Source organism: Takifugu rubripes, chromosome 20, assembly GCF_901000725.2.
Source record: "Takifugu rubripes chromosome 20, fTakRub1.2, whole genome shotgun sequence".
Taxonomy (NCBI): domain Eukaryota; kingdom Metazoa; phylum Chordata; class Actinopteri; order Tetraodontiformes; family Tetraodontidae; genus Takifugu; species Takifugu rubripes.
The window spans coordinates 14,344,116-14,371,398 of NC_042304.1; the positions used below are offsets into that span (position 1 = coordinate 14,344,116).

At 40.8% G+C, this 27,283-nt stretch overlaps 4 protein-coding genes across 6 annotated transcripts; 3 read left to right on the forward strand and 1 right to left on the reverse strand.

Moving 5' to 3' along the window:
• Nucleotides 1-217: 217 nt before the first annotated feature.
• Nucleotides 218-2,437, forward strand: LOC115247251 (COP1-interactive protein 1-like). The gene has a single exon (XM_029828397.1). The coding sequence runs from the start codon at nt 260-262 to the stop codon at nt 2,435-2,437; it is 2,178 nt and encodes a 725-aa protein (XP_029684257.1). The 5' UTR covers nt 218-259.
• Nucleotides 2,438-3,379: 942 nt separating this feature from the next.
• LOC115247252 (paramyosin-like) lies at nt 3,380-9,719 on the forward strand. The gene is made up of 2 exons (XM_029828398.1): nt 3,380-6,053; nt 7,673-9,719. The coding sequence occupies exons 1-2, from the start codon at nt 3,898-3,900 to the stop codon at nt 9,717-9,719; spliced, it is 4,203 nt and encodes a 1,400-aa protein (XP_029684258.1). The 5' UTR covers nt 3,380-3,897.
• Nucleotides 9,720-15,461: 5,742 nt separating this feature from the next.
• On the forward strand, nt 15,462-16,371 carry cfap144 (cilia and flagella associated protein 144). 2 transcript variants are annotated; one of them, XM_029827745.1, is made up of 4 exons: nt 15,462-15,814; nt 15,891-15,950; nt 16,032-16,135; nt 16,242-16,371. In XM_029827745.1, the coding sequence occupies exons 1-4, from the start codon at nt 15,694-15,696 to the stop codon at nt 16,254-16,256; spliced, it is 300 nt and encodes a 99-aa protein (XP_029683605.1). In that variant the 5' UTR covers nt 15,462-15,693; the 3' UTR covers nt 16,257-16,371. The 2 variants fall into 2 exon arrangements, with proteins under 2 accessions (XP_029683605.1, XP_011613409.1); XM_011615107.2 differs by having other exon boundaries at nt 15,468-15,814; nt 16,195-16,336.
• Nucleotides 16,317-19,029, reverse strand: ebna1bp2 (EBNA1 binding protein 2). 2 transcript variants are annotated; one of them, XM_011615105.2, is made up of 10 exons: nt 18,970-19,029; nt 18,814-18,892; nt 18,540-18,623; nt 18,232-18,404; nt 17,995-18,118; nt 17,819-17,908; nt 17,558-17,633; nt 17,364-17,454; nt 17,092-17,266; nt 16,317-16,991 (listed from the first exon to the last, which is right to left on the reverse strand). In XM_011615105.2, coding segments are annotated over exons 1-10 (942 nt in total). In that variant the 5' UTR covers nt 18,972-19,029; the 3' UTR covers nt 16,317-16,943. The 2 variants fall into 2 exon arrangements, with proteins under 2 accessions (XP_011613407.1, XP_003974419.1); XM_003974370.3 differs by having other exon boundaries at nt 18,814-19,015.
• Nucleotides 19,030-27,283: the final 8,254 nt, after the last annotated feature.

The window sequence follows — 27,283 nt, forward strand, 5'->3', positions numbered from 1 at the left end:
TGCTCTCGATCGACCTCTTGACATTTTCCTCGGGACAAAAGAAGGGGACAGATGTGTGTACCCACACAACACAGGACACACACCCTTGTTGGGCTTTGATCTACAAAAAAGCAGACAAACTTTGCTAAAAAGGTCTGAGATCAAAGTCAAAGCCCTTAAGTTAACAACTTAATAACCAGGCGGAGTAGTTTCAGGCAAGATTAAAACAAGTTGCCAAATAATATTGTATAGTGATAATAGGGAAATAGTGAAGGTAGACATGGAAGAGAAAGGACACAGCTGGAAGACAAAAGCTCAGCAACCGAACCTGGAAAATGAAACAGCTTTTGACAAACTTTTAAAAAAGCTACAAACTATTGAGTTCAAAAGTCACGAATTTTTTAAAAGCAGGAAAGAAAAAGACCAGGAGTTACTCTTTCAGAATCAACAACTCACCATCGAGGTGGAGCAGTCTGAGCACAAGGTCAAAGAGCTTGAAGTTACAAATGCAGGACTCAACAACCAGGTGATGCACTCTGAGGAAAGAATCACACAACTTACCAGAATGCTACAGCGAGAAGAGGAGCTGAACAATGTGACTCAATATATCACCAATGATATTATCAGTGTTGCTGTTGTAAGAATACTGAATGAAGACATGGATAAGAAAGAGCAGAGCTGGAGGAGAAAAGTTCAGCAGCTGGACCTGGAAAATAAGGATCTTGTCAAACAGATTCAAATTAGCGAGGTAAGAAGTCACGAGCTCATCCAAAAGCATAAAACCACAGAAGCAACAGTTGAAGAGTTAATCCTTCAAAATCAAGAACTCACCAACAACTCCATGCAGTTTCAGACCAGAATCGAAGAGCTTGAATTTATAAATGAAGAGTGTCTTGCAATTACTAAAAATGCAGTAAGAAATGTCGAAGAGCTGATGCAAAACAAGGAAGAACTTGATAATAAATTACAAGCCGCTTATAAACAGGTAAAAGAACTTACTGCTGACAATCAAGAGTTGGTCATGAAGTGTGATAACTTTAAAAAGAGTTTCTTAAAGCCGGAAGAGAGCAATGAAGAACTGGCCCTTAAATATGTCAGCTCTACAGAGAACAACTTAATAAAAGAAAATAAACAGGAATTGCTCACCAAGCTATCAGAGAAAACACCCCAAGAGCTGTTGGACAGCAATCACAGTTTGGAAGAAGAGCTCAAACAGTCCATGAAAAGAGTGACGGATCTTCAGGAACGCTACCACAAAGTTGTCCAAAGTAATGAGGACGTGGACCTTTTTCTTCAATATTTTGAAGACATCTGTGGAGAGATATTTATAAAAATGGAAGCCTTAGAGGCAAAAATCAAGCTAGTGGAAGAGGAGAACCAAGAACTCTCCAACGCTCTTGAAGAAAACGTTCCTCAAATGCAGCTGCTGCTCAATATAAAAGAACAAGCTGGAAAAACCATCCAAGAACTTTTAGAGAGGACTCAAGCTTTGTCCCAAAAGTATAACAACTCTGAAATGTGGGTGAAACAACTGGAGGTCATGAATCAAGAGTTGACCACAAATCTTGAAGGATCTTTCACAACAATTCAACAGCTGGTCAGTGACAAACGAGAACTGAAAAACACCTGTGAGTCTTCTCAATCCAGAGTTAAAGAGTTGGAGGAATTGACCAAAGACATGGCCGAAACAGGAAAATGTTCCAAAGTGGACTCCAGAGTTCTGAAGGACAAATATCTAGACATGGCCAATAAATATGAAAGCTCTCTGAAAAAATTCAAAGAACTGGAGAACAACTACCAAGATGTGGTCAGAAAGTCTGAAGCCTCTGAGACTGAGGTCACCCTGTTGAAAGATGACATCCAAGAGCTTTCCCTGAAGAACAAAAGTTCTGAAAGAACCATCAAAGATCTCCAGGCTCAGAATCAATTATTGTCCAATCAGAGTCAGACCTTTCAGAGGAGCCTAAAGGAACTGGAGGATGAAAATCAAGAATTAAAACTAAAATATCAGGCCGTGGCAACCGAAGGTAAAGATCTGGAGGCTAAAATAAAAAATTTATTCAACAGTAATGACAATCTATTTGCAAAGGTTAGACAGCTGTTGGAGATCAGTCATGAGCTCAACGTAAAATGTAACAACTCTGACTCAAAAGTTGACCAGCTGGATGGCAAAAATAAAGAACTGACCGGAAAATATGAAAAATCCGAGACAAGCCTCATACAGCTGTTTGACAATACCAATGAAGCGGCCAGTAATTATAATTACTCTAAAAACAAAGTCCAAGAGTTAGATGAGAAAATAAAAATCTTGACCAAGAAAGACCAAGTGGCTGAGAAACAATTACATCTAATGGAGCAACAGCTGACGGAACTGGAGCAGGTCTATCAGAAGCTGCATAAGAAGAAGAAGCACTGTGGACTTTTCTCTTGGTTTAAGAAGAAATTCCAAACCAAATGATAATGTGAGGGAGACTCAACTTGATGAGTGTTCAAGATAAATTAACAAAACTGGGGGACATTTTGTCAGATATTGGAATTTGCTTGATCGAATTGATAATGTTTTTTTCTCATCTGTTACCACCTCCTCGATGGATGCCAGCATGCACTTCTTGGGGTCCAGTGCCAAACCACTAAACCACTTTCCCACGGTCTAAACTGCCCCCCCAACACGGATGTAATGGCTCTTTATTCTCGGCCGCAGAAAATATATAGGTTAGTTCTGCATTTACACATTGGAATTCGTAATATTGGCCTCAGCACCTCTTGTAACAATAAAAAGGAATAATACCATTTTCTTTTGTGAACCATGTGTTTTCTCAGCTATAGAATGGTTAGTACACCACATGCCAATGCACAGAATAAACACGCTTCCCTTTTAAGAACATCACCATTTAGCTTTGGCTTATCGCTGACGTCTGTGGTAGATTTATAGAGCTACTGAAGCAGAGTTCAGGCAGACAACTCAAAACGCATGATTCCTTCTTCGGGTTTTAGCAGCAGTGAGCAACCGTGATGTTGCATTAGTGCCGTCTTTAGATCTTCTTCCTCACTTAGTTCTCAGATCTTTTGAAATAATCCAGTAGAGGTCAAAAATAAAAAATAAAATAAAAACTTCTTTCCTCCTACTCGAACACTGAACACTCGCCTGAACAATGTCGTGGTTGGGCGATGTAGCTCAGACTAGGCTCCAGGCACGGTGAGTAGCTTCAAAGTATTTTTCAGTGTTTTCCTTGTTTTTTAAACCTGTGATCACGTTGGAAGATGGCCCCCCATGGCTCGGGGCAGAGCTCACATATTGTTGAAACTTGCGTCATGGCGATCATTGATTACGGTATGTAGCGCAAATAGTTTTTTTTTTAAGGCGGTGAAATTGTTTAAAATATTCACGACATCACCAGATTTGAATCTTTTCCTTCATTTCAGTCTAGACACAGTGAGCTCATTGCACTTCATCTTCATTTTTTATAAGCAACATTTTGGTTGTCTGATGTGTGTCTGTCAGTGTTGTCAGAGACTCCTCGGCGCTCTTGGGATGACAGGAAACCGAGCATCCGTCATTAATCAGGGAGATTTACATTATGTGCCCACATATCTTATGTCCAACGCCCCATCAAACCATCTGATGAAATCATATCCAAGTGGGCAACTGCCATAATTCATGCTCTCGATCGACCTCTTGACATTTTCCTCGGGACAAAAGAAGGGGACAGATGTGTGTACCCACACAACACAGGACACACACCCTTGTTGGGCTTTGATCTACAAAAAAGCAGACAAACTTTGCTAAAAAGGTCTGAGATCAAAGTCAAAGCCCTTAAGTTAACAACTTAATAACCAGGTGGAGTAGTTTCAGGCAAGATTAAAACAAGTTGCCAAATAATATTGTATAGTGATAATAGGGAAATAGTGAAGGTAGACATGGAAGAGAAAGGACACAGCTGGAAGACAAAAGCTCAGCAACCGAACCTGGAAAATGAAACAGCTTTTGACAAACTTTTAAAAAAGCTACAAACTATTGAGTTCAAAAGTCACGAATTTTTTAAAAGCAGGAAAGAAAAAGACCAGGAGTTACTCTTTCAGAATCAACAACTCACCATCGAGGTGGAGCAGTCTGAGCACAAGGTCAAAGAGCTTGAAGTTACAAATGCAGGACTCAACAACCAGGTGATGCACTCTGAGGAAAGAATCACACAACTTACCAGAATGCTACAGCGAGAAGAGGAGCTGAACAATGTGACTCAATATATCACCAATGATATTATCAGTGTTGCTGTTGTAAGAATACTGAATGAAGACATGGATAAGAAAGAGCAGAGCTGGAGGAGAAAAGTTCAGCAGCTGGACCTGGAAAATAAGGATCTTGTCAAACAGATTCAAATTAGCGAGGTAAGAAGTCACGAGCTCATCCAAAAGCATAAAACCACAGAAGCAACAGTTGAAGAGTTAATCCTTCAAAATCAAGAACTCACCAACAACTCCATGCAGTTTCAGACCAGAATCGAAGAGCTTGAATTTATAAATGAAGAGTGTCTTGCAATTACTAAAAATGCAGTAGGAAATGTCGAAGAGCTGATGCAAAACAAGGAAGAACTTGATAATAAATTACAAGCCGCTTATAAACAGGTAAAAGAACTTACTGCTGACAATCAAGAGTTGGTCATGAAGTGTGATAACTTTAAAAAGAGTTTCTTAAAGCCGGAAGAGAGCAATGAAGAACTGGCCCTTAAATATGTCAGCTCTACAGAGAACAACTTAATAAAAGAAAATAAACAGGAATTGCTCACCAAGCTATCAGAGAAAACACCCCAAGAGCTGTTGGACAGCAATCACAGTTTGGAAGAAGAGCTCAAACAGTCCATGAAAAGAGTGACGGATCTTCAGGAACGCTACCACAAAGTTGTCCAAAGTAATGAGGACGTGGACCTTTTTCTTCAATATTTTGAAGACATCTGTGGAGAGATATTTATAAAAATGGAAGCCTTAGAGGCAAAAATCAAGCTAGTGGAAGAGGAGAACCAAGAACTCTCCAACGCTCTTGAAGAAAACGTTCCTCAAATGCAGCTGCTGCTCAATATAAAAGAACAAGCTGGAAAAACCATCCAAGAACTTTTAGAGAGGACTCAAGCTTTGTCCCAAAAGTATAACAACTCTGAAATGTGGGTGAAACAACTGGAGGTCATGAATCAAGAGTTGACCACAAATCTTGAAGGATCTTTCACAACAATTCAACAGCTGGTCAGTGACAAACGAGAACTGAAAAACACCTGTGAGTCTTCTCAATCCAGAGTTAAAGAGTTGGAGGAATTGACCAAAGACATGGCCGAAACAGGAAAATGTTCCAAAGTGGACTCCAGAGTTCTGAAGGACAAATATCTAGACATGGCCAATAAATATGAAAGCTCTCTGAAAAAATTCAAAGAACTGGAGAACAACTACCAAGATGTGGTCAGAAAGTTTGAAGCCTCTGAGACTGAGGTCACCCTGTTGAAAGATGACATCCAAGAGCTTTCCCTGAAGAACAAAAGTTCTGAAAGAACCATCAAAGATCTCCAGGCTCAGAATCAATTATTGTCCAATCAGAGTCAGACCTTTCAGAGGAGCCTAAAGGAACTGGAGGATGAAAATCAAGAATTAAAACTAAAATATCAGGCCGTGGCAACCGAAGGTAAAGATCTGGAGGCTAAAATAAAAAATGTATTCAACAGTAATGACAATCTATTTGCAAAGGTTAGACAGCTGTTGGAGATCAGTCATGAGCTCAACGTAAAATGTAACAACTCTGACTCAAAAGTTGACCAGCTGGATGGCAAAAATAAAGAACTGACCGGAAAATATGAAAAATCCGAGACAAGCCTCATACAGCTGTTTGACAATACCAATGAAGCGGCCAGTAATTATAATTACTCTAAAAACAAAGTCCAAGAGTTAGATGAGAAAATAAAAATCTTGACCAAGAAAGACCAAGTGGCTGAGAAACAATTACATCTAATGGAGCAACAGCTGACGGAACTGGAGCAGGTCTATCAGAAGCTGCATAAGAAGAAGAAGAAGAAGCACTGTGGACTTTTCTCTTGGTTTAAGAAGAAATTCCAAACCAAATGATAATGTGAGGGAGACTCAACTTGATGAGTGTTCAAGATAAATTAACAAAACTGGGGGACATTTTGTCAGATATTGGAATTTGCTTGATCGAATTGATAACGTTTTTTTCTCATCTGTTACCACCTCCTCGATGGATGCCAGCATGCACTTCTTGGGATCCAGTGCCAAACCACTAAACCACTTTCCCACGGTCTAAACTGCCCCCCCAACACGGATGTAATGGCTCTTTATTCTCGGCCGCAGAAAATATATAGGTTAGTTCTGCATTTACACATTGGAATTCGTAATATTGGCCTCAGCACCTCTTGTAACAATAAAAAGGAATAATACCATTTTATTTTGTGAACCATGTGTTTTCTCAGCTATAGAATGGTTAGTACACCACATGCCAATGCACAGAATAAACACGCTTCCCTTTTAAGAACATCACCATTTAGCTTTGGCTTATCGCTGACGTCTGTGGTAGATTTATAGAGCTACTGAAGCAGAGTTCAGGCAGACAACTCAAAACGCATGATTCCTTCTTCGGGTTTTAGCAGCAGTGAGCAACCGTGATGTTGCATTAGTGCCGTCTTTAGATCTTCTTCCTCACTTAGTTCTCAGATCTTTTGAAATAATCCAGTAGAGGTCAAAAATAAAAAATAAAATAAAAACTTCTTTCCTCCTACTCGAACACTGAACACTCGCCTGAACAATGTCGTGGTTGGGCGATGTAGCTCAGACTAGGCTCCAGGCACGGTGAGTAGCTTCAAAGTATTTTTCAGTGTTTTCCTTGTTTTTTAAACCTGTGATCACGTTGGAAGATGGCCCCCCATGGCTCGGGGCAGAGCTCACATATTGTTGAAACTTGCGTCATGGCGATCATTGATTACGGTATGTAGCGCAAATAGGTTTTTTTTTAAGGCGGTGAAATTGTTTAAAATATTCACGACATCACCAGATTTGAATCTTTTCCTTCATTTCAGTCTAGACACAGTGAGCTCATTGCACTTCATCTTCATTTTTTATAAGCAACATTTTGGTTGTCTGATGTGTGTCTGTCAGTGTTGTCAGAGACTCCTCGGCGCTCTTGGGATGACAGGAAACCGAGCATCCGTCATTAATCAGGGAGATTTACATTATGTGCCCACATATCTTATGTCCAACGCCCCATCAAACCATCTGATGAAATCATATCCAAGTGGGCAACTGCCATAATTCATGCTCTCGATCGACCTCTTGACATTTTCCTCGGGACAAAAGAAGGGGACAGATGTGTGTACCCACACAACACAGGACACACACCCTTGTTGGGCTTTGATCTACAAAAAAGCAGACAAACTTTGCTAAAAAGGTCTGAGATCAAAGTCAAAGCCCTTAAGTTAACAACTTAATAACCAGGTGGAGTAGTTTCAGGCAAGATTAAAACAAGTTGCCAAATAATATTGTATAGTGATAATAGGGAAATAGTGAAGGTAGACATGGAAGAGAAAGGACACAGCTGGAAGACAAAAGCTCAGCAACCGAACCTGGAAAATGAAACAGCTTTTGACAAACTTTTAAAAAAGCTACAAACTATTGAGTTCAAAAGTCACGAATTTTTTAAAAGCAGGAAAGAAAAAGACCAGGAGTTACTCTTTCAGAATCAACAACTCACCATCGAGGTGGAGCAGTCTGAGCACAAGGTCAAAGAGCTTGAAGTTACAAATGCAGGACTCAACAACCAGGTGATGCACTCTGAGGAAAGAATCACACAACTTACCAGAATGCTACAGCGAGAAGAGGAGCTGAACAATGTGACTCAATATATCACCAATGATATTATCAGTGTTGCTGTTGTAAGAATACTGAATGAAGACATGGATAAGAAAGAGCAGAGCTGGAGGAGAAAAGTTCAGCAGCTGGACCTGGAAAATAAGGATCTTGTCAAACAGATTCAAATTAGCGAGGTAAGAAGTCACGAGCTCATCCAAAAGCATAAAACCACAGAAGCAACAGTTGAAGAGTTAATCCTTCAAAATCAAGAACTCACCAACAACTCCATGCAGTTTCAGACCAGAATCGAAGAGCTTGAATTTATAAATGAAGAGTGTCTTGCAATTACTAAAAATGCAGTAGGAAATGTCGAAGAGCTGATGCAAAACAAGGAAGAACTTGATAATAAATTACAAGCCGCTTATAAACAGGTAAAAGAACTTACTGCTGACAATCAAGAGTTGGTCATGAAGTGTGATAACTTTAAAAAGAGTTTCTTAAAGCCGGAAGAGAGCAATGAAGAACTGGCCCTTAAATATGTCAGCTCTACAGAGAACAACTTAATAAAAGAAAATAAACAGGAATTGCTCACCAAGCTATCAGAGAAAACACCCCAAGAGCTGTTGGACAGCAATCACAGTTTGGAAGAAGAGCTCAAACAGTCCATGAAAAGAGTGACGGATCTTCAGGAACGCTACCACAAAGTTGTCCAAAGTAATGAGGACGTGGACCTTTTTCTTCAATATTTTGAAGACATCTGTGGAGAGATATTTATAAAAATGGAAGCCTTAGAGGCAAAAATCAAGCTAGTGGAAGAGGAGAACCAAGAACTCTCCAACGCTCTTGAAGAAAACGTTCCTCAAATGCAGCTGCTGCTCAATATAAAAGAACAAGCTGGAAAAACCATCCAAGAACTTTTAGAGAGGACTCAAGCTTTGTCCCAAAAGTATAACAACTCTGAAATGTGGGTGAAACAACTGGAGGTCATGAATCAAGAGTTGACCACAAATCTTGAAGGATCTTTCACAACAATTCAACAGCTGGTCAGTGACAAACGAGAACTGAAAAACACCTGTGAGTCTTCTCAATCCAGAGTTAAAGAGTTGGAGGAATTGACCAAAGACATGGCCGAAACAGGAAAATGTTCCAAAGTGGACTCCAGAGTTCTGAAGGACAAATATCTAGACATGGCCAATAAATATGAAAGCTCTCTGAAAAAATTCAAAGAACTGGAGAACAACTACCAAGATGTGGTCAGAAAGTCTGAAGCCTCTGAGACTGAGGTCACCCTGTTGAAAGATGACATCCAAGAGCTTTCCCTGAAGAACAAAAGTTCTGAAAGAACCATCAAAGATCTCCAGGCTCAGAATCAATTATTGTCCAATCAGAGTCAGACCTTTCAGAGGAGCCTAAAGGAACTGGAGGATGAAAATCAAGAATTAAAACTAAAATATCAGGCCGTGGCAACCGAAGGTAAAGATCTGGAGGCTAAAATAAAAAATTTATTCAACAGTAATGACAATCTATTTGCAAAGGTTAGACAGCTGTTGGAGATCAGTCATGAGCTCAACGTAAAATGTAACAACTCTGACTCAAAAGTTGACCAGCTGGATGGCAAAAATAAAGAACTGACCGGAAAATATGAAAAATCCGAGACAAGCCTCATACAGCTGTTTGACAATACCAATGAAGCGGCCAGTAATTATAATTACTCTAAAAACAAAGTCCAAGAGTTAGATGAGAAAATAAAAATCTTGACCAAGAAAGACCAAGTGGCTGAGAAACAATTACATCTAATGGAGCAACAGCTGACGGAACTGGAGCAGGTCTATCAGAAGCTGCATAAGAAGAAGAAGCACTGTGGACTTTTCTCTTGGTTTAAGAAGAAATTCCAAACCAAATGATAATGTGAGGGAGACTCAACTTGATGAGTGTTCAAGATAAATTAACAAAACTGGGGGACATTTTGTCAGATATTGGAATTTGCTTGATCGAATTGATAATGTTTTTTTCTCATCTGTTACCACCTCCTCGATGGATGCCAGCATGCACTTCTTGGGGTCCAGTGCCAAACCACTAAACCACTTTCCCACGGTCTAAACTGCCCCCCCAACACGGATGTAATGGCTCTTTATTCTCGGCCGCAGAAAATATATAGGTTAGTTCTGCATTTACACATTGGAATTCGTAATATTGGCCTCAGCACCTCTTGTAACAATAAAAAGGAATAATACCATTTTCTTTTGTGAACCATGTGTTTTCTCAGCTATAGAATGGTTAGTACACCACATGCCAATGCACAGAATAAACACGCTTCCCTTTTAAGAACATCACCATTTAGCTTTGGCTTATCGCTGACGTCTGTGGTAGATTTATAGAGCTACTGAAGCAGAGTTCAGGCAGACAACTCAAAACGCATGATTCCTTCTTCGGGTTTTAGCAGCAGTGAGCAACCGTGATGTTGCATTAGTGCCGTCTTTAGATCTTCTTCCTCACTTAGTTCTCAGATCTTTTGAAATAATCCAGTAGAGGTCAAAAATAAAAAATAAAATAAAAACTTCTTTCCTCCTACTCGAACACTGAACACTCGCCTGAACAATGTCGTGGTTGGGCGATGTAGCTCAGACTAGGCTCCAGGCACGGTGAGTAGCTTCAAAGTATTTTTCAGTGTTTTCCTTGTTTTTTAAACCTGTGATCACGTTGGAAGATGGCCCCCCATGGCTCGGGGCAGAGCTCACATATTGTTGAAACTTGCGTCATGGCGATCATTGATTACGGTATGTAGCGCAAATAGTTTTTTTTTTAAGGCGGTGAAATTGTTTAAAATATTCACGACATCACCAGATTTGAATCTTTTCCTTCATTTCAGTCTAGACACAGTGAGCTCATTGCACTTCATCTTCATTTTTTATAAGCAACATTTTGGTTGTCTGATGTGTGTCTGTCAGTGTTGTCAGAGACTCCTCGGCGCTCTTGGGATGACAGGAAACCGAGCATCCGTCATTAATCAGGGAGATTTACATTATGTGCCCACATATCTTATGTCCAACGCCCCATCAAACCATCTGATGAAATCATATCCAAGTGGGCAACTGCCATAATTCATGCTCTCGATTGACCTCTTGACATTTTCCTCGGGACAAAAGAAGGGGGCAGATGTGTGTACCCCTTTCTCCTTTCCAAATTGGTGAGCTCCGTGACCTTTTGGTCATCCATCATTAATAATGTACTTACTCACTTTTTAGTGCTGCAGCAGCAATAGCATTCTTGTCAATTGACTTTGGTGTAAAGATGCTCTGACATGTTCATGAGTTTTAAATTTGTAACTTCAAGCTTGTTGACTTTGGTCTGACTGCCCCTCCTTGTTAGCGAGTTCTTGAGTGGGAAGGACTAATTAAGACAGTTACTTCTGTACTGTTAAGCTTTTCAACAAGTTTTTGACTTCTAGCCATGTTCTTTTGAATTATCTTGTCAAGATATTTCAGTCACTGGTCCAGCTGCTTAATTTGTCTTCTAGCTCTTTATTTTCTTGGCCAAGTCAAAATTCACTATTTGTGCAATTACAAATGATCATCGGCAAGTCTCGGAAGGATTGCTGATTCAAAATGGCAGATTATGGGTGACTATTCCGGATTAAAAATCAGAATACTGTACTTGGAAGGTGGTCTGAAGAAAGAAATGACAGGATAAAGACTCTGACACAGGACACACACCCTTGTTGGGCTTTGATCTTACTAAAAAGGTTTGAGATCAAAGACCTTGAGTTAACAACTTAATAACCAGGTGGAGTATTTTGAGGTACGATTAAACCAAGTTGCCAAATAACAGTGAATAGTGAAATAGTGAAGGTAGACATGGAAGAGAAAGAACACAGCTGGAAGACAAAAGCTCAGCAACTGAACCTGGAAAATGAAACAACTTTTGACAATCCTTCAAAAAAGCTACAAATTATGGAGTTAAAAAGTCAAGAATCTTATGAAAGCAGAAAAGAAAAAGACCAGGAGTTGCTCTTTCAGAATCAACAACTCACCATCGAGGTGGAGCAGTCTGAGCACAAGGTCAAAGAGCTTGAAGTTACAAATGCAGGACTCACAAAACAAGTGGAGCAGTCTGAGATCAGAGTCAAAGAGCTTGAAGTGACAACTGAAGAACTCAACAACCAGGTGATGCACTCTGAGGAAAGAATCACACAACTTACCAGAATGCTACAGCGAGAAGAGGAGCTGAACAATGTGAATCAATATATCACCAATGATATTATCAGTGTTGCTGTTGCAAGAATACTGAATGAAGACATGGATAAGAAAGAGCAGAGCTGGGGCAGAAAAATTCAGCAGCTGGACCTGGAAAATAAAGATCTTGTCAAAAAGATTCAAATTAGCGAGGTAAGAAGTCATGAGCTCATCCAAAAGCATAAAACCACAGAAGCAACAGTTGAAGAGTTAATGGTTCAAAATCAAGAACTCACCATCAAGGTGGAGCAGTCTGAGCACGAGGTCAAAGAGCTTGAAGTTACAAATGCAGGACTCACAAAACAAGTGGAGCAGTCTGAGATCAGAGTCAAAGAGCTTGAAGTGACAACTGAAGAACTCAACAACCAGGTGATGCACTCTGAGGAAAGAATCACACAACTTACCAGAATGCTACAGCGAGAAGAGGAGCTGAACAATGTGAATCAATATATCACCAATGATATTATCAGTGTTGCTGTTGCAAGAATACTGAATGAAGACATGGATAAGAAAGAGCAGAGCTGGGGCAGAAAAATTCAGCAGCTGGACCTGGAAAATAAAGATCTTGTCAAAAAGATTCAAATTAGCGAGGTAAGAAGTCATGAGCTCATCCAAAAGCATAAAACCACAGAAGCAACAGTTGAAGAGTTAATCCTTCAAAATCAAGAACTCGCCAACAACTCCAAGCAGTTTCAGACCAGAATCGAAGAGCTTGAATTTACAAATGAAGAGTTTCTTAAAATTACTGAAAATGCACTAAGAAATGTCCAAGAGCTGATGCAAAACAAGGAAGAACTTGATAATAAATTACAAGCCGCTTATAAACAGGTAAAAGAACTTACTGCTGACAATCAAGAGTTGGTCATGAAGTGTGATAACTTTAAAAATAGTTTCTTAAAGCCAGAAGAGAGCAATGAAGAACTGACCCTTAAATATGTCAGCTCTACAGAGAACAACTTAATAAAAGAAAATAAACAGGAATTGCTCACCAACCTATCAGAGAAAACCCTCCAAGAGCTGTTGGACAGCAATCAAAATTTGCAAGTAGAGCTCAAACAATCCACGAAAAGAGTGACGGATCTTCAGGAACGCTACCACAAAGTTGTCCAAAGTAATGAGGACTTGGAACTTTTTCTTCAATATTTTGAAGACATCTGTGGAGAGGTATTTAGAAAAATGGAAGCCTTAGAGGCAAAAATCAAGCTAGTGGAAGAGGAGAACCAAGAACTCTCCAACACTCTTGAAGGAAACATTCCTCAAATGCAGCTGCTGCTCAATATAAAAGAACAAACTGGAAAAACCATCCAAGAACTTTTAGAGAGGACTCAAGCTTTGTCCCGAAAGTATAACAACTCTGAAATGTGGGTGAAACAATTGGAGGTCATGAATCAAGAGTTGAACACAAATCTTGAAGGCTGTTTCACAACAATTCAACAGCTGGTCAGTGACAAACGAGAACTGAAAAACACCTGTGAGTCTTCTCAATCCAGAGTTAAAGAGTTGGAGGAATTGACCAAAGACATGGCCAAAACAGGAAAATGTTCCAAAGTGGAGTTCAGAGTTCTGAAGGACAAATATCTAAACATGGCCAATAAATATGAAAGCTCTCTGAAAAAATTCAAAGAACTGGAGAACAACTACCAAGATGTGGTCAGAATGTTTGAAGCCTCTGAGACTGAGGTGAAGCTGTTGGAAAATGACGTCCAAGAGCTTTCCCTGAAGAACAAAAGTTCTGAAAGAACCATCAAAGATCTCCAGGCTCAAAATCAATTATTGTCCAATCAGAGTCAGACCTTCCAGAGGATCTTAAAGGAACTGGAGGATGAAAATGAAGAATTAATGCTAAAATATCAGACAGTGGCAACCGAAGGTAAAGATCTGGAGGCTAAAATAAAAAATGTATTCAACAGTAATGACAATCTATTTGCAAAGGTTAAACAGCTGTTGGAGATCAGTCATGAGCTCAACGTAAAATGTAACAACTCTGACTCAAAAGTTGACCAGCTGGATGGCAAAAATAAAGAACTGACCGGAAAATATGAAAAATCTAAGACAAGAGTCAAACAGCTGTTTGACAATACCAATGAAGCGGCCAGTAATTATAATTACTCTAAAAACAAAGTCCAAGAGTTAGATGAGAAAATAAAAAACTTGACCAAGAAAGACCAAGTGGCTGAGAAACAATTACATCTAATGGAGCAACAGCTGACGGAACTGGAGCAGGTCTATCAGAAGCTGCAAAAGAAGAAGAAGCACAGTGGACTTTTCTCTTGGTTTAAGAAGAAATTCTAAACCAAATGATAATGTGAGGGAGACTCAACTTGATGAGTGTTCAAGATAAATTAACGAAACTGGGGGACATTTCCAGGCCCATGCAGGCCTTACACAGACCACCATGTATTGGAGGTGTAACATATTGGAATTTGCTTGATCGAATTGATAACGTTTTTTTCTCATCTGTTACCACCTCCTCGATGGATGCCAGCATGTACTTCTTGATTGTCTTTGAGTCTGTCAATGGCTTTTTCTTTTGTCCTAATATCCATGCCACTCGTAACGATGCCGCTTTGCTCCGGAACAATATCTGTCGTTGTTCATAAGAATTTATAAGCCCCGATATTTTCTGCTTCTGAGCAGCAGAGCTTGGTGGGAACGTAGTGCTAAAGTTAGCATGTGTTGTGTTGAAATGTCTTCACAAATTATACCCCTGACACACGGTGAGGCACTTGTTGCAAATTAAGCACACAGGCTTCGCATCATCAGCAATAAATGCATGTTTTTCTGTCCATTCATTGTTGAGCTGCCTGCTCTCTGAGTCAACTTTTCTGTTTTTGAAGGTAGAGAGAGACATTTTTTCTTGTTAGCTTGTCTTCATAATCGAAAGAAACAAGTCAGAGCACTGCACCAGACCGTGCCACGAATAACCATTTCTGATTGGTCATTTGAGGTCCCCCAATTTATATGTCCAGCTAAAACAGGTATATTCAACCTGTGTTTCTACCATGATTTAAAAGAATATGAGATATATGGGACTCTCCATCATCATTACAATACACTCTGAGGGCCAGTAAAAAAAATCCCCAGGGGCCGGACTCAGCCCGGGGTCCGCCAAATTGAATAGCCCGGTCATAGTAACTTTTACAATAGTGGTAAAATGTGTTTAAATATTGAAGCTAGCTGCATTTGTTGCTACAATTTCTCAGCAAAAGTTTTAGAAATGTACAGTATGATAAATATGAGGGGCATTTACAATTGCCTACAATTCTATACTTGTAATTAGTTAGAACTATATTTTATTTTATTTTATTTTTCATGACACAGTTCAGAAAAAAATCCTGAAATTGTGTAATGAAATGTGATGAAATTCAGGTAAATCCCAGTATATCCAGTTTATTGAACATACATGTGAATCATTTTCTGACCATTCTGAATTAATTTAACTGGCAATCATTTTTTAATACTCAATTTCTTCTTGCGCCGACTAAAAGTCGTTCTCCGAGCGCGCAGCTCCCCCGTGTGTTCACATGTTGGTACTACAGAACAATAATGGTTTCCCGTCACTAAGCAACAGGCGCAAACATTCTGGCACGTCAGTAAACCCTTCCTTCGGTCCTTATTTTTCTGGCTTGGCACATTAATTCTAAAAATGTCAGGAAACAACAAAATGGATTTGATCCAACAGAACGCAATACACGTTGAGACGATCCGGAAATGGCAAAAACACCAAAAACTTCACACGGAGTTTAGCATCAATCCGCACAGGAAATGTACGTCAAGTAACGATTATTGTCTCCGTTTGAATAGCTTGTGTTTTTGTTTTTAACAAATGATGTCTCCTCTCAGTACATATCCTGCCAGACAAGCCCATGTCTAGGAAACCAGCAGAGGTGGTTACAGAAAACTGTGAGTTCACCTTGACTGCACTCGGATAACTCAGATTTAATGCAACCTATTAGACTGGCAGGTTATGAATTTGTTTTGCAGCGGACTTCATCAAAGCTTTCCACAAGGCCCGAGAGGAGCCCACCAAGAAGTACACGGCTCCCCAGACTGAGAGTCAGGAGGTCGGGTGGATATCAGCCCCACTGGTAAGGGAGAAATCCCATCTGGTGTTGGAAGACAATTCCATTCATGTTTTCTCCTCCAGATCGCCTCAAACCGCAATGACAGAAGACTCAATTTCTCCCGATGCAGCTCCGACATCACTAAACACCAAGAATACGCTCTGCGCTCATCACATCTGCCCCGAGACAAACCAGGGAAATCCTCACAAGACTGAACGTGTTTATTCATCCTTTTAAAAATAAACAACAAATGTCAAAACAAAGCGTGTCTGCTCATGCAGGACTTATCACGGATGATCCAGAAAGGTTCAACTCAACAGTCTCTTAACATTAGAAAAGGTCATGTAAAATTGGAGAGAACCAAGGTGTGAGAAACAGGCAGTAAATACACCCCAGCTCCTGGGAGGGGGATTTCAAAGGCATCCAAAGGGATTTATAGTCAGACAGTGCCTGTAAATCCATCTCGGATAAAATGCAGAGGGGAGGGAAAAAAAGGGTCAGAAACACGTATTTTATTCCAAAACACAAGTTTTATAAAAAGTGGTGGTTGGGGGAGCTCTTAAGAGTCAACTGTGGGCTCGACCATTTCTCAGAACAACCTTTTCCTCGCTGGTTCTGTCCTCAGAGCTTCCTCAGCAAACCGACAGGACCCCCCCTCGCGCCTTCCACATCGATCCACATTCACACTGCAGACAGGATCTGCACCAAAAGCTGTCGAGGTAAAGTTCACGTTCTCCTCCGTGAATCCTGGTGTGTTTGGAGATGAAATGGAAGAAAAGCCCAGCAGGAAGGCCGACCAGAGTCCAGCTTTTTGGGCCTTCTTTTCCAGCTGTTACGAGCGAGCCTTCATCTTCCGGCGAACAGACTTTCCGGGGCGTTTCTGAGAAAGTGACGGAATGGATATTAGCTGCGTTTTTATCAGATATGTGACCTTCACAAGTACCTGTAAACAGGCTCTGGTGTCTGAGCCTGTGACTTACGTTCTGTTTTCCTCCTTTGCCTTTCTTCCCTCCTTTGTTTCCCTTGCTGTGGGCCACTTTGGCTCGGAAACTGGACACATCATTGTAGCTGTCTTTGGTATTCCACTTCATCCCGCTCTTCTTACCTCCGTAGCCAAACTTCTGGTCCTTGTATTTCCTCTTACCAGAGGAGCTTCTAAAAGAGAATATTTGATTAGTTTTAAACCGACACCTGAACTGTTTATTTGGCATCTTTATTTAACTGGCTAAAAACTGCAGCGTTTAACATTTACCCTTTTTTGTTCAAAGGTTTTTTGGAACTCTGCTGTGGTGCGTTTTTCTCCTTTTTATCCCCTTCCAGGAAATCTAGTTTGTCAGTCATTCCTAAATGTGGAGGCATCAGAAATCATAAATTACATATTCATGAAAGCAGACATTAAGGCTGATCACATATAAACACACAGAATTTTTTATTTAAAAGAATCACCTTTCTGGTATTTCTTCACAGCATTCATCATCGCTTTCTTCTCCTTCTGTCTCTTCTGCATCACTTGTATTTGAACCTGGCACAAAATTGAAAATCTGTTGGAATTCTTCATGTAAAGGTAATAAATCACGGCCTGAGCACTCAAGACAAAATATCTGCTCTCGAACCTGCTGCTGCACCTCTGTCTTTTCAGGAAATGTGCACTTTTGCAGCTCTGCTTCAGTAAACACAAACAGTAAACATACTAAAACAAACACCAACCTTTTTACCAAATTTCCTTTGCTCCCGCAGTTTCTTGGCCTTCTCAGACCTCTCCAGTATCATCTGCTTTGAGATCAGTTTTTTCCTGATCTGGAGAGAAGAAAGGATTCTGTGGTTGGCTTATTGTGTTCTCCAGAAGCCCTGTAACTATTTCTTTCCTAAAGGAAGGCTCTCACCTTCTGCATGTGCTGGTCTGATTTGGCCATCTCTGCAAAGTAATCGTCAGGCCTCTTGGTGGATATGCCATGCTTATTCAACAAAGGAAGTGCCTGTAGGACTGTCGCCTGAGCTTGACGGTAGCTTTAAAGGCAAACAGAACTATAAGAATCAAACCTGACAATTTCAATCACAGAAAAGGTACTTCCAAAATAAAAGCACAGTTTTGAACAACCGGTCAACATGAAGCCACTCACAAGAACATCTCTCTTTGGAAATCATCATCCACAGTAGTATCGCCGTTGGATTCCCCCAGAACTTGCCCTTCAAGTTTTGAAAGGACATCTTCAGCTGGCAGGTTGGTCATGTCCAGCCTTTCCACCCAGGGCAGATCTTTGCGGAAATCAGCCAAGCACTCTTTCATAGCATCCTGCAACACATGTTGGATCAAGCTGTCACCATTTTAGCAGCGCAATGTGTTCAACACTAATGTTTTCTAAAATTTCCTAAAGGAATTTTGAGACTCCGCAACAAACACCTCACATTGAGTTACTCGATCACTCACCACATTATTCACACATTTCTTGGATTTATCCACGCGGACGTTCATCCCAGGTTTCAACAACCCCTTAGCAAAGGCGTCTTGAAGCTGAAAAGATCAAAAGTAGGCAGTTAACTGTGGATGTCAGAAACTCCATAACACACTAAACAGTCAACCTTACATACTATTAAGTTATGGATGCGGTGTGTTTACAGTACATTGAGTCGGGGTTGTGTTCTGTACAGTAGCGTTGAATGACTCCCGTAAGCTAATGTTAGCATGACAACAGAACACGCACCTCGCCGTCAGACAGTTCGCTGTTTTCATCCTCGGACTCCATTCCGAGCTGTGCTTCATCCTCGGACAACTCCATACTCCTGCTTTCGACGATCATGAAATAATATGTTATACACTGCAACGAGATCTGCTGCGGAAAAATATGGAATCTTCTCACATGTACGCAGTGTTTCACGTGGGGAGGAAGTGACGTCAAGTGGTGACATTCAAAGTCCTCCGGCGGAAACTGTCCTAGTGTCTAAAGTTCCTGTGTTAACAAATCCAAAATAAATTAGTACAAATACAAGTACAAATACAAACACAAAAATAACAACGGGCATGCTGACTTTCACTTGTGTGTATAAAGAATTTTATATCTAAAATTTCTTCATTGAAATATTTAGATTTGTTCTCATTACTTAGTTGATACCATATTTAATATTATCCCCGCTTGTTTATTTTTCCACACGATTTCTCTCAATTTTGCAGTAATATTTTGTTCCAGAATCTGCCGCTGTGAACCTTCTTGCTGCACAATGCTGCTTCCGCCATGAGTCATGCTCTAGATGGTGTTGTGCAGTGCTGCCACTGTGACCCTGTAGTACTACTTTCTACGCAGTCAGTGTGAGCCTGTAATGGTAGGTAACAGGCAAAAGCATCTTGACCAGAAAGTGGCTGCACTTATCATCCTAAAAGCCAGGCAGAAAGTTTTGCTACAGATGCATTATTACGTAGAATTAGAACAGACAGAGTTTGACATAATGTCACTATAACCTTACAAAGCAATTCTCTACAAAAGATAAATGGCCACTTTGGCCAACCAGAATTTGTTGCTCTGCTCCTGGCTGAGTCTGATGCCCCTTTGCTTCACACCCTGCATTTTAGTCCTGAGGTTTTCCACATGCTATTGTTACTACATCATTTTGCCCATTATTATTTTCTAGTCATCATCTTTTTACAATGTTTCAAACATAAGCATATTGATACTGTAAATGCAGACAAGCCAGAAATGATGTAAGGTGAGATGAGGTAATTTAGGGTAAGGAAAGGTAAGGTAATGAAAGCTGTGGGCTCTCTAATCGTCTTAACCTGCCCAGTGTCCTTCCAGCAGATCACTGTAATCTCCTGCCAAAGCCACCAGTCATCTTCACAGGCTCTCTGCAGGTCCACTCCATCACTGTCAGGCACCCAGTAAATCTGCTTCTAGAAGTGTGAAGATTTTGGACATGACAATAATTACGGAAGAAAGAATTGTTAGGAAAGCTTAGTAGCAATTTAAATATAAAATACTGGAGGTCAAAATTACTGCGTGAATAATGTATCAAGGTCATTAAAATTATCTCTGATTCAGCCTTATGTCAATTATGGTTTAATTTTAAATGCATATATAATACACATTCACCCAGAATTTAAAACACAGTGAATATCGTATCTTTAAAATAAAAAACTGCTTTTCTATTGGGATGCGAGACAATTTCTTTTCAGTTTAAACCATTTTTTGTCTGCATTCAAACACCAAGGTCGGGATTTCTTTCTTCTGTTCAGTGTAAAAAATGTAGTTTTTTCTTATATATATTGTAAAAGTTCTATATTCACCTCTCTCCAACTGAATATAGAAGACACTGTATGTAATAGTATGCAAATTTCATTCATCTTAGGGCTCAGTGGGCTGAAGAAATTACTCTCACATGAGATACAGAGTAGGCCGACGATGGTGATGAGTACTGCTGTGAATGTGAGATGTCATCAGTCTCTCTCAGAGGCTTATCCTCCCAGCCTTCCGAGCAGAAACGGACTGATCCAGTGAGAGCATCAGTCCATTGTTATGGAAAATCAATATTTGTGATTTGTACTTTGCTGCCCTTTATTTCTCCATTGTCTGTGTGGCCAGATCTCCCCTTTCAAAGGAGGAGAGCACACAGTCATTTGCATTTCTGTCATTATAATCATTTGAACCAGTTGGTAATGCGGCCCACTGAGGTCACGTCTCTCTGTCACTCTTCATCTTGGAGTGACTGACTGCATCCTGCCTGCGGGTTTAAAATGAGCTGGAGTCAGACTGTCAAGATCTTCTCCTGAGAGTTATTCCTGAGGAAAAGATCACGTGAATGAATGCCTGGGCCAGAGGTGGGTGAGTAGAGGAGCTCCATCTGAGTTTAGGCAAAACCAAACAATCCACTTTAGGAATTTACCTGTAAAGAAAAAGGTTTGTTCAAACAGCTGTTCCAGAGCTGCCGCGGATGGAAGCAGCTTCTGATGTCATCCTCTGAGCATTGGATTGAATGATAGCATCACACTAACCAGGCCTGCCAGCATTAGGGCCCGAGGGAGTCAAAACTAGACATTACAAAGGCTTGATTGGCACGAGTCGACTAGCGCATTGATGAGACTTTAACGGGCTGTTGCAGTGAATACATAATACATCAAATGCACTCTGTACGCTTGTCTATATCTTTAGCGCTGCTACAAAGTCACACTGAACCAAACTGAGTGCAATATTTTGTGTCACCTTTCTCCAATGAGAGCAACGTTGCAGAAGAGGGTAAAGTTTGTGCCCTTTTTGCTTAAAAATCAGCCACTTTGGCTGAATCATAAAAAACGTAGTTACCATGGCTCAGAGGGGGAAGAAGTGAAAATGCAGGACACAGTTGGAACACTGTCTTTTTGTGTTCCATTTGCCCGAGTCTGTTGCTTATCTTAGATATTGAAAAAGGCTTTAGCCCAGAAAGACAATGACTGTCTTTTCAATAAGGCCTGTAGACCAGCCACTTCTACTTTGCTTGGTTACTGTACGGCAGACAAAATACAAACAGAAAAAATAGACCTTCGAGTTTTGCCGTGGAAGCAAAAGTGCTTCAGTTTGACCCCCAATTTATTAAACTGCATCTTTGGCTGAACCGTGAGTTCCAGGACAGAAAGGTCAGCACTCAGCACACGGATGTTGTGTTGAGTTTTTATCACTGGAGAAATGTAATGAGTGCATTTATTGCAGGTAGTTCGGATTCTCGGGCAACATTAATATTTAGCAGCGTTGCTTCTAAAATTCAGTGTTTTGGGGTTGAAGTGCAAAAATGTTTTTGAGCAACTTGTGACAATTTGCCTTCCTGCGCTTCTTTTAGGCTCCAGAGATTTAAAGAGCATTTAAAATTGTGGTGATCTTTGGTTGTGTGTTGCAGCTGAGAGGAGAGGCTGCGTGTCTGCAGATGTGCTTCTGTGTGGAAGCTCCTCAATCAATAATGGAAATCCGGGAATGAAGGTGATAACAGAGCAAGCTGGAGGTTTTTGGTCAGATGAAGACAACACGCCCATACATGATCCCTTTTCACCAGCGAAGAAAATCAATAGTTTATCCAGATAAAAACCATAAATAAAATGCATTAATGGCCGCGAGAGGTCAAAGTGTTTATTACACACCCCCATAAAACACGAGGCTACGCTAAAACCTTATAATTGCTGAGGTTAGTACTGATAAAAGTAACAACTACAGTTACGCAACAGGGGCATTTACACTGGCACAAGCACTCTCATGTTTCTTTCTTGCTTTTACATCATTAGCAGAGTAGTAAACATCCACTAAACAATATGGCTAATTAGGATTTAATGGACAAATGCGAAATCCAATCTACTGTGTTTGTGTCATATTCTTGCTGTTTTGTCTATTTGATAATTAACTGCGTCATGAAAACATTGCTGTTCATTGAGACCTTTGGCTTTAGTTTCAGTTTAGTTGGTTATTGTTGGACACCATGTTAACGAGGTGGCATAAATCATCAGTTTAATGGCTCCATCAAAATGTAACATTCTGATTCTGACATTTTAAAAAGACTAAAACATTTTATTGGCTTTAGCACAGTGAATTCAGTGATCAATTACTTTACTGTGTTTCTCATTAAGCCTCATCATTTGCTTTTTTGGAGCAGTTTAATATCTAACCAATCATAACGCCTCCTGATCTGTTGCCCAGCTGATCCTCATCAATTATGATGCAGCAATTATCTTGGTTTAACTCTCATTCTCAGAATTCCCTGTTTTCCCTGTGGAAAATGTATTTTTTGTTGTTGGAGCTGTGGCCTTCAACTCACTAACATGGCTAGCATGAACACCGATTGATTTGAGTGAATGGCCTTTAGGATTACTTAAGAAAATCAGTTGTGGGAACAATGAGGAAAGACTCAATTGAACCAGCTTGAGCTCGACTGCTGGGGTCTGACAGAACCCTGGCAGAACTTAACAGCTGTTAAGTCTGGATTTTTCAATAGATGTATATAGAATTATCTAAAATGGGGGGTCACATTATAATTAATTGCAAGTTGGACCAGTGATATTGTCCTAAATTTGACATCACTTTGAATGCATCATATGAGATTTTGCTTCATTACAGGATCCTTCAGTGTCAGTAGCCTCTTTGGTGTGTGAACTGTTGGGGATGAGAGTTAAAGAGCTCTCTTGTGGGCCCTAATCAAATCCTGAGTGCCACCTCTCTGTTCCTCTCTGCTGTCTTGGTTCTCCTCTCTCTTGTCCCACCACCCCTGCGTCCTTCCTGTGACACTGATTAAAAGCGAAGAGACAAATTAATCGGTAGAGCACCAGGTTGCCAGCCTGCTCTGATGGACGACATCCACCGAATTTTTAAGGGAAATAAGATGTCAGCTTCCATCAGTACAAAAAAGGTGTGTGTGTGTGTGTGTGTGTGTGTGTGTGCACGTTCAGGTATGTGCAGGAGCAGCACGAGGCCCATGCATAATCACCTTATCATATCCTTGTGAATGGAATAGTGAATTGGTGTCTGGATGAGGGAAGGCGAAGGAGCATATAGAGCAGGAAGAAAGAGAAGTGGAGAGATGAGAGGAGGAGGAGGAGGAGGAGGAGGAGGAGGGGAGGAGGAAGGGAAAGGAGGGGGAATCAAGCTGAACATAAGAAAGGGGGATGACAGAATGGAGGCTAAAAGAAGTGAAGGAGATTGATTATTTGGAGAAAGAAACAGAGGGGGGTGAATAAGAAGGGAAAATGAGGGAACATCTGATTCACTCGCCTTTTCTGTTTTACCCGCTGTGGTCGGAAAATTCCTTCTCTGTTATTTGTGCTGCCGAGATGGCGGCTGACTGTAAAGTGACGGTTTCAGATGGGTCAGCGGACAAATGGATATAAACCCACAGTGGTTGCAGAAGCACATATATTAATCTTGAGTCAACAGCTGTGAGAATAAACGTTAGTAATGTCTGGTTCTAATAACCTACCTGGCTTCTTTACAGCTGTCGAGAACTAGATTTATTTATTCATCTACACAATATGTTCCCAAAACTATTTTGCAGCGCCCCTCATTGGGATCATATAATTTTCACCCATTTTGCCCTAACTACTCTGAACCTGACCTTGACCTTGACCCAATTCAGACCGCCACCTTAAAACGAGGTCGTAACCCTCAAACAGTTGTGTGGATCAGACACATCCTCCCTGTTCAAAAATGTCTTCTCTTTGCTAGTAGACTAAGGATTTTCACACTCAGTAAGTACAAGAACAAACACACAGACACACACACACCTTTTAGCACACTCAGTCAGCATTTCTCTGGTAGGCACGGCAGTAGATCATAATTAGAGCCAATCAAAAAGAAACATACAGCCTGTTACTTCCTGCCAGCCAGCCAGTTAGTCCATCTGGCCATATTTAGGCCTTCTGTGCTCGAGTAATTCTCTCACAACAGCCAATAGATCATTTTAACTCATGGCCACTAACTTGAGCGCAAGCTCTGACAGAAGGCTTAACACCACACTCAGAGTGTGAGCGCGTGGGCCTGATTTTTCTTTGTTGGTCACATTTTATTCTTATTTTTCAGGGTTTTGTTTTTGCCATTTTTTATTGTGTGAGAGTAGGGGCCTGCTGAGGCCTTTGCAAAATGGACGTTTCTGAGTGACCGCTAAGAAATTCTCCTCTCATTTCCTTCATGTATCTACCCTTAATGCCTCCCTGTTTTCTTTTCATCCCAGCCACGCCTCTCCGTCTCCGTCATTCTCTACTCGCCCATTTTTGTCCATCACATCTCTCCTCCCATCAATATGTTCCTCCTTCCAAATAATTGCCTTCATCACTGAGTCATTGTCTGCTCGTTTATCTCCGCCGGCTGGTGTTCATGATTACTGCCCTGCAAATCAGCTAATTCCAACACTCAGTGCCTCCCCAAAACTTTTACCTCCTTCTTTTCTCAGAGTGGCATGTGGCCAAGTGTGTGTAACTCTGAAGTGAACATAAAAAGAATGGAAAAAGGTGTCAGACATCTTGTACGTTAGATGAATATCCTCGATATAACACCTGAAATTTGACACAACATACGAATGACTCGGCGCCAAATACAGCGACTTAAAGGCATCTTAAATTTGAAAAGCCTGCAGAGGGGCCATGTGGATGGCCCTCCAGGCTGGAGAGGATTTCCTTGGCCCTGAGTGAGCTGGCTGTGGCCCCATCCAGAGTTATCTGGCAGTGAGCGATCCAAGCGACCACACACACAAAAAAAAATTAGCATTGATGCACTGCGAAGCCGAGCGGCTCGTGTAGGGAGGGACACCAGGTCAGTGTGATTTATGAGTCACAGCCACATTATCGTTGCTGCACACACATCATGGCCAAATTAAGCCATCAGTGTCAAGGCTGAGGGCTCCACTGATGCCACAGACATTAGTGGTGGAGGGAGGGGCTACACCTGTGCATATCGTCTGAGAAACTGTTGCAACCACTCTGATGGACGTTATATCCACCTTGGCATTCCCACACAGGTGATTTCTCCAGGCAGTTTGAACAAGTGTTGGTACTCTGCAAAGGTGTGCACATTCTGCTTGATTGCCATTGATTTCGCTTGGGGAAAAAACACCTGTGCAGGTGTTCGGGCCCATGTTTTTCTTATTTTGCAAAGACCCATCCATTAACACAGAACACTACATGATACTTCTGCTTGGGGGCCTCTCTTAATATACATTATTTATTATTTATAAGTCTTTACATCACTCAGTGGAACAACACTGTCTGTATATGTACTGACAATACATTTTGTCTCCATTTGGGATATCAAAACCACTAAAATCTAAATGCCCTATCATCATTGAAAATAAAAGTTTGTGGCTGTCATTTGATTTATATATAATTATGTGATTTATGTATAGTTACTGTGAACATTTTTCCTAAATGAGCAAAAGTTTGTGTTTGTCAGAGCCAGCTATGTCACCATGGATACAAAAAGGGCAGTTTTTCTATAAGCAACAGAAAATTGTCAGACTGCAGCTGTTCTGTAGAGCTCCGTCCATCAGATGGAAGGACAGTGTGGATCAAAATGTGATGAAGGTTGATGAGGAGGGAAACAGCAAAAAGGTTGAAGGAAACGTCCAGAATGTTCAGAGGTTTAATGGCCAGCTGCGAGGGCTGGGCTTCCACTCAGCACCAACATTCACTATTTTTTTTAGAGATGATTCATCCTTTTCTAACCGATGCAGTTGTCCCAACGCTTCCCATCTTTTTTTTTCTTCAAAAATTGACCAGAGGAGCTATTTCCCATCGGATCATCCATCATATTTGCACAAGTGCTTCTAAATTCTCAATAAAGTCTTCTCCTTTTCTGTGCTCAATGAGCCACAGTCTCATACATCACAGCAGGCAAGGTGACTGAGCCGCAGCCCCGGTTGTGAATGATCACAGCGAGTCGGGATCTAAACACGAAGAGACACCGACAGGGGCGAAAAGGATTTGTGCCAAATGCAGCCCATTCCTTATGGTGAATTATTTTGTGTGGCCCATTATTTAAGCATCGTCAGGGACGACCCAAACTTTCTCTTTGTTTGTCTAAATTGAATCTGGGCTCAAATCTCCCCTTTAATCAAACTCTGTTCATTCCAGCTGTGCGTCCTTACTGCAGATGGCTCATTAATATTGTCCAAAATCTTTGGATCCCAAACTTTGCAGAGGTTAGATGCTCTTTTAGAGCCCTTTAGTTGTCAATGATAAGAAGCTTGTGTGTGTGTGTGTTTGTGTGTGTGTTTGTGTGTGATTTTGCCCCCCCAACGGATGAAACGATTACACGGGCTGCCAAGGAATTTAATTGGGTGAAAAAATAAATGTGACTTTTTTATTGAGATTACAAAGGAGAATCAGAGAGTTTTGGTACATCCATGAATAAAGATTCAGTTTGAGCGCAGCAGCTGTTATTCACATGGTCTGTTGTCAGATTGGTTTGTGGCGGTCTCTAATTATAATCTATCTGAACGCCGCTGCTTACATTGGAGTTGGGCTCCATTTGATCATATCGCTGTGCTGCTGAGAGCTAATGGGAGTGGAATTCACTCTTCTCCCTCAGCAAATCTGTGGAGACCAACAAAGATGCATGAGGATTTATTATTGCACATGCAGACAGTTGATTTGCATTTCTTCAATGTGAAAGTAAAAACAGATTAGCGAGAAACACTTAGCCAAGTCTACCTTTTATAAAGTGTATGGCTGAAATAATTTAG

Excerpts from the sequence above, each read along its gene's own strand:
- LOC115247251 (XM_029828397.1), top strand. The coding sequence starts at position 260 with ATGGAAGAGAAAGGACACAGCTGGAAGACAAAAGCTCAGCAACCGAAC.
- LOC115247252 (XM_029828398.1), top strand. The coding sequence starts at position 3,898 with ATGGAAGAGAAAGGACACAGCTGGAAGACAAAAGCTCAGCAACCGAAC. Across the intron at positions 6,054-7,672 it reads CACTGTGGACTTTTCTCTTG|GAAAGAAAAAGACCAGGAGT; the intron begins GTTTAAGAAGAA and ends TTTTAAAAGCAG.
- cfap144 (XM_011615107.2), top strand. The coding sequence starts at position 15,694 with ATGTCAGGAAACAACAAAATGGATTTGATCCAACAGAACGCAATACAC. Across the intron at positions 15,951-16,031 it reads AGAGGTGGTTACAGAAAACT|CGGACTTCATCAAAGCTTTC; the intron begins GTGAGTTCACCT and ends TTTGTTTTGCAG. Across the intron at positions 16,136-16,194 it reads GGTGGATATCAGCCCCACTG|ATCGCCTCAAACCGCAATGA; the intron begins GTAAGGGAGAAA and ends TTTCTCCTCCAG.
- ebna1bp2 (XM_003974370.3), bottom strand. The coding sequence starts at position 18,909 with ATGATCGTCGAAAGCAGGAGTATGGAGTTGTCCGAGGATGAAGCACAG. Across the intron at positions 18,624-18,813 it reads GCGAACTGTCTGACGGCGAG|CTTCAAGACGCCTTTGCTAA; the intron begins GTGCGTGTTCTG and ends TGATCTTTTCAG. Across the intron at positions 18,119-18,231 it reads TTCCAAAGAGAGATGTTCTT|CTACCGTCAAGCTCAGGCGA; the intron begins GTGAGTGGCTTC and ends TTGCCTTTAAAG.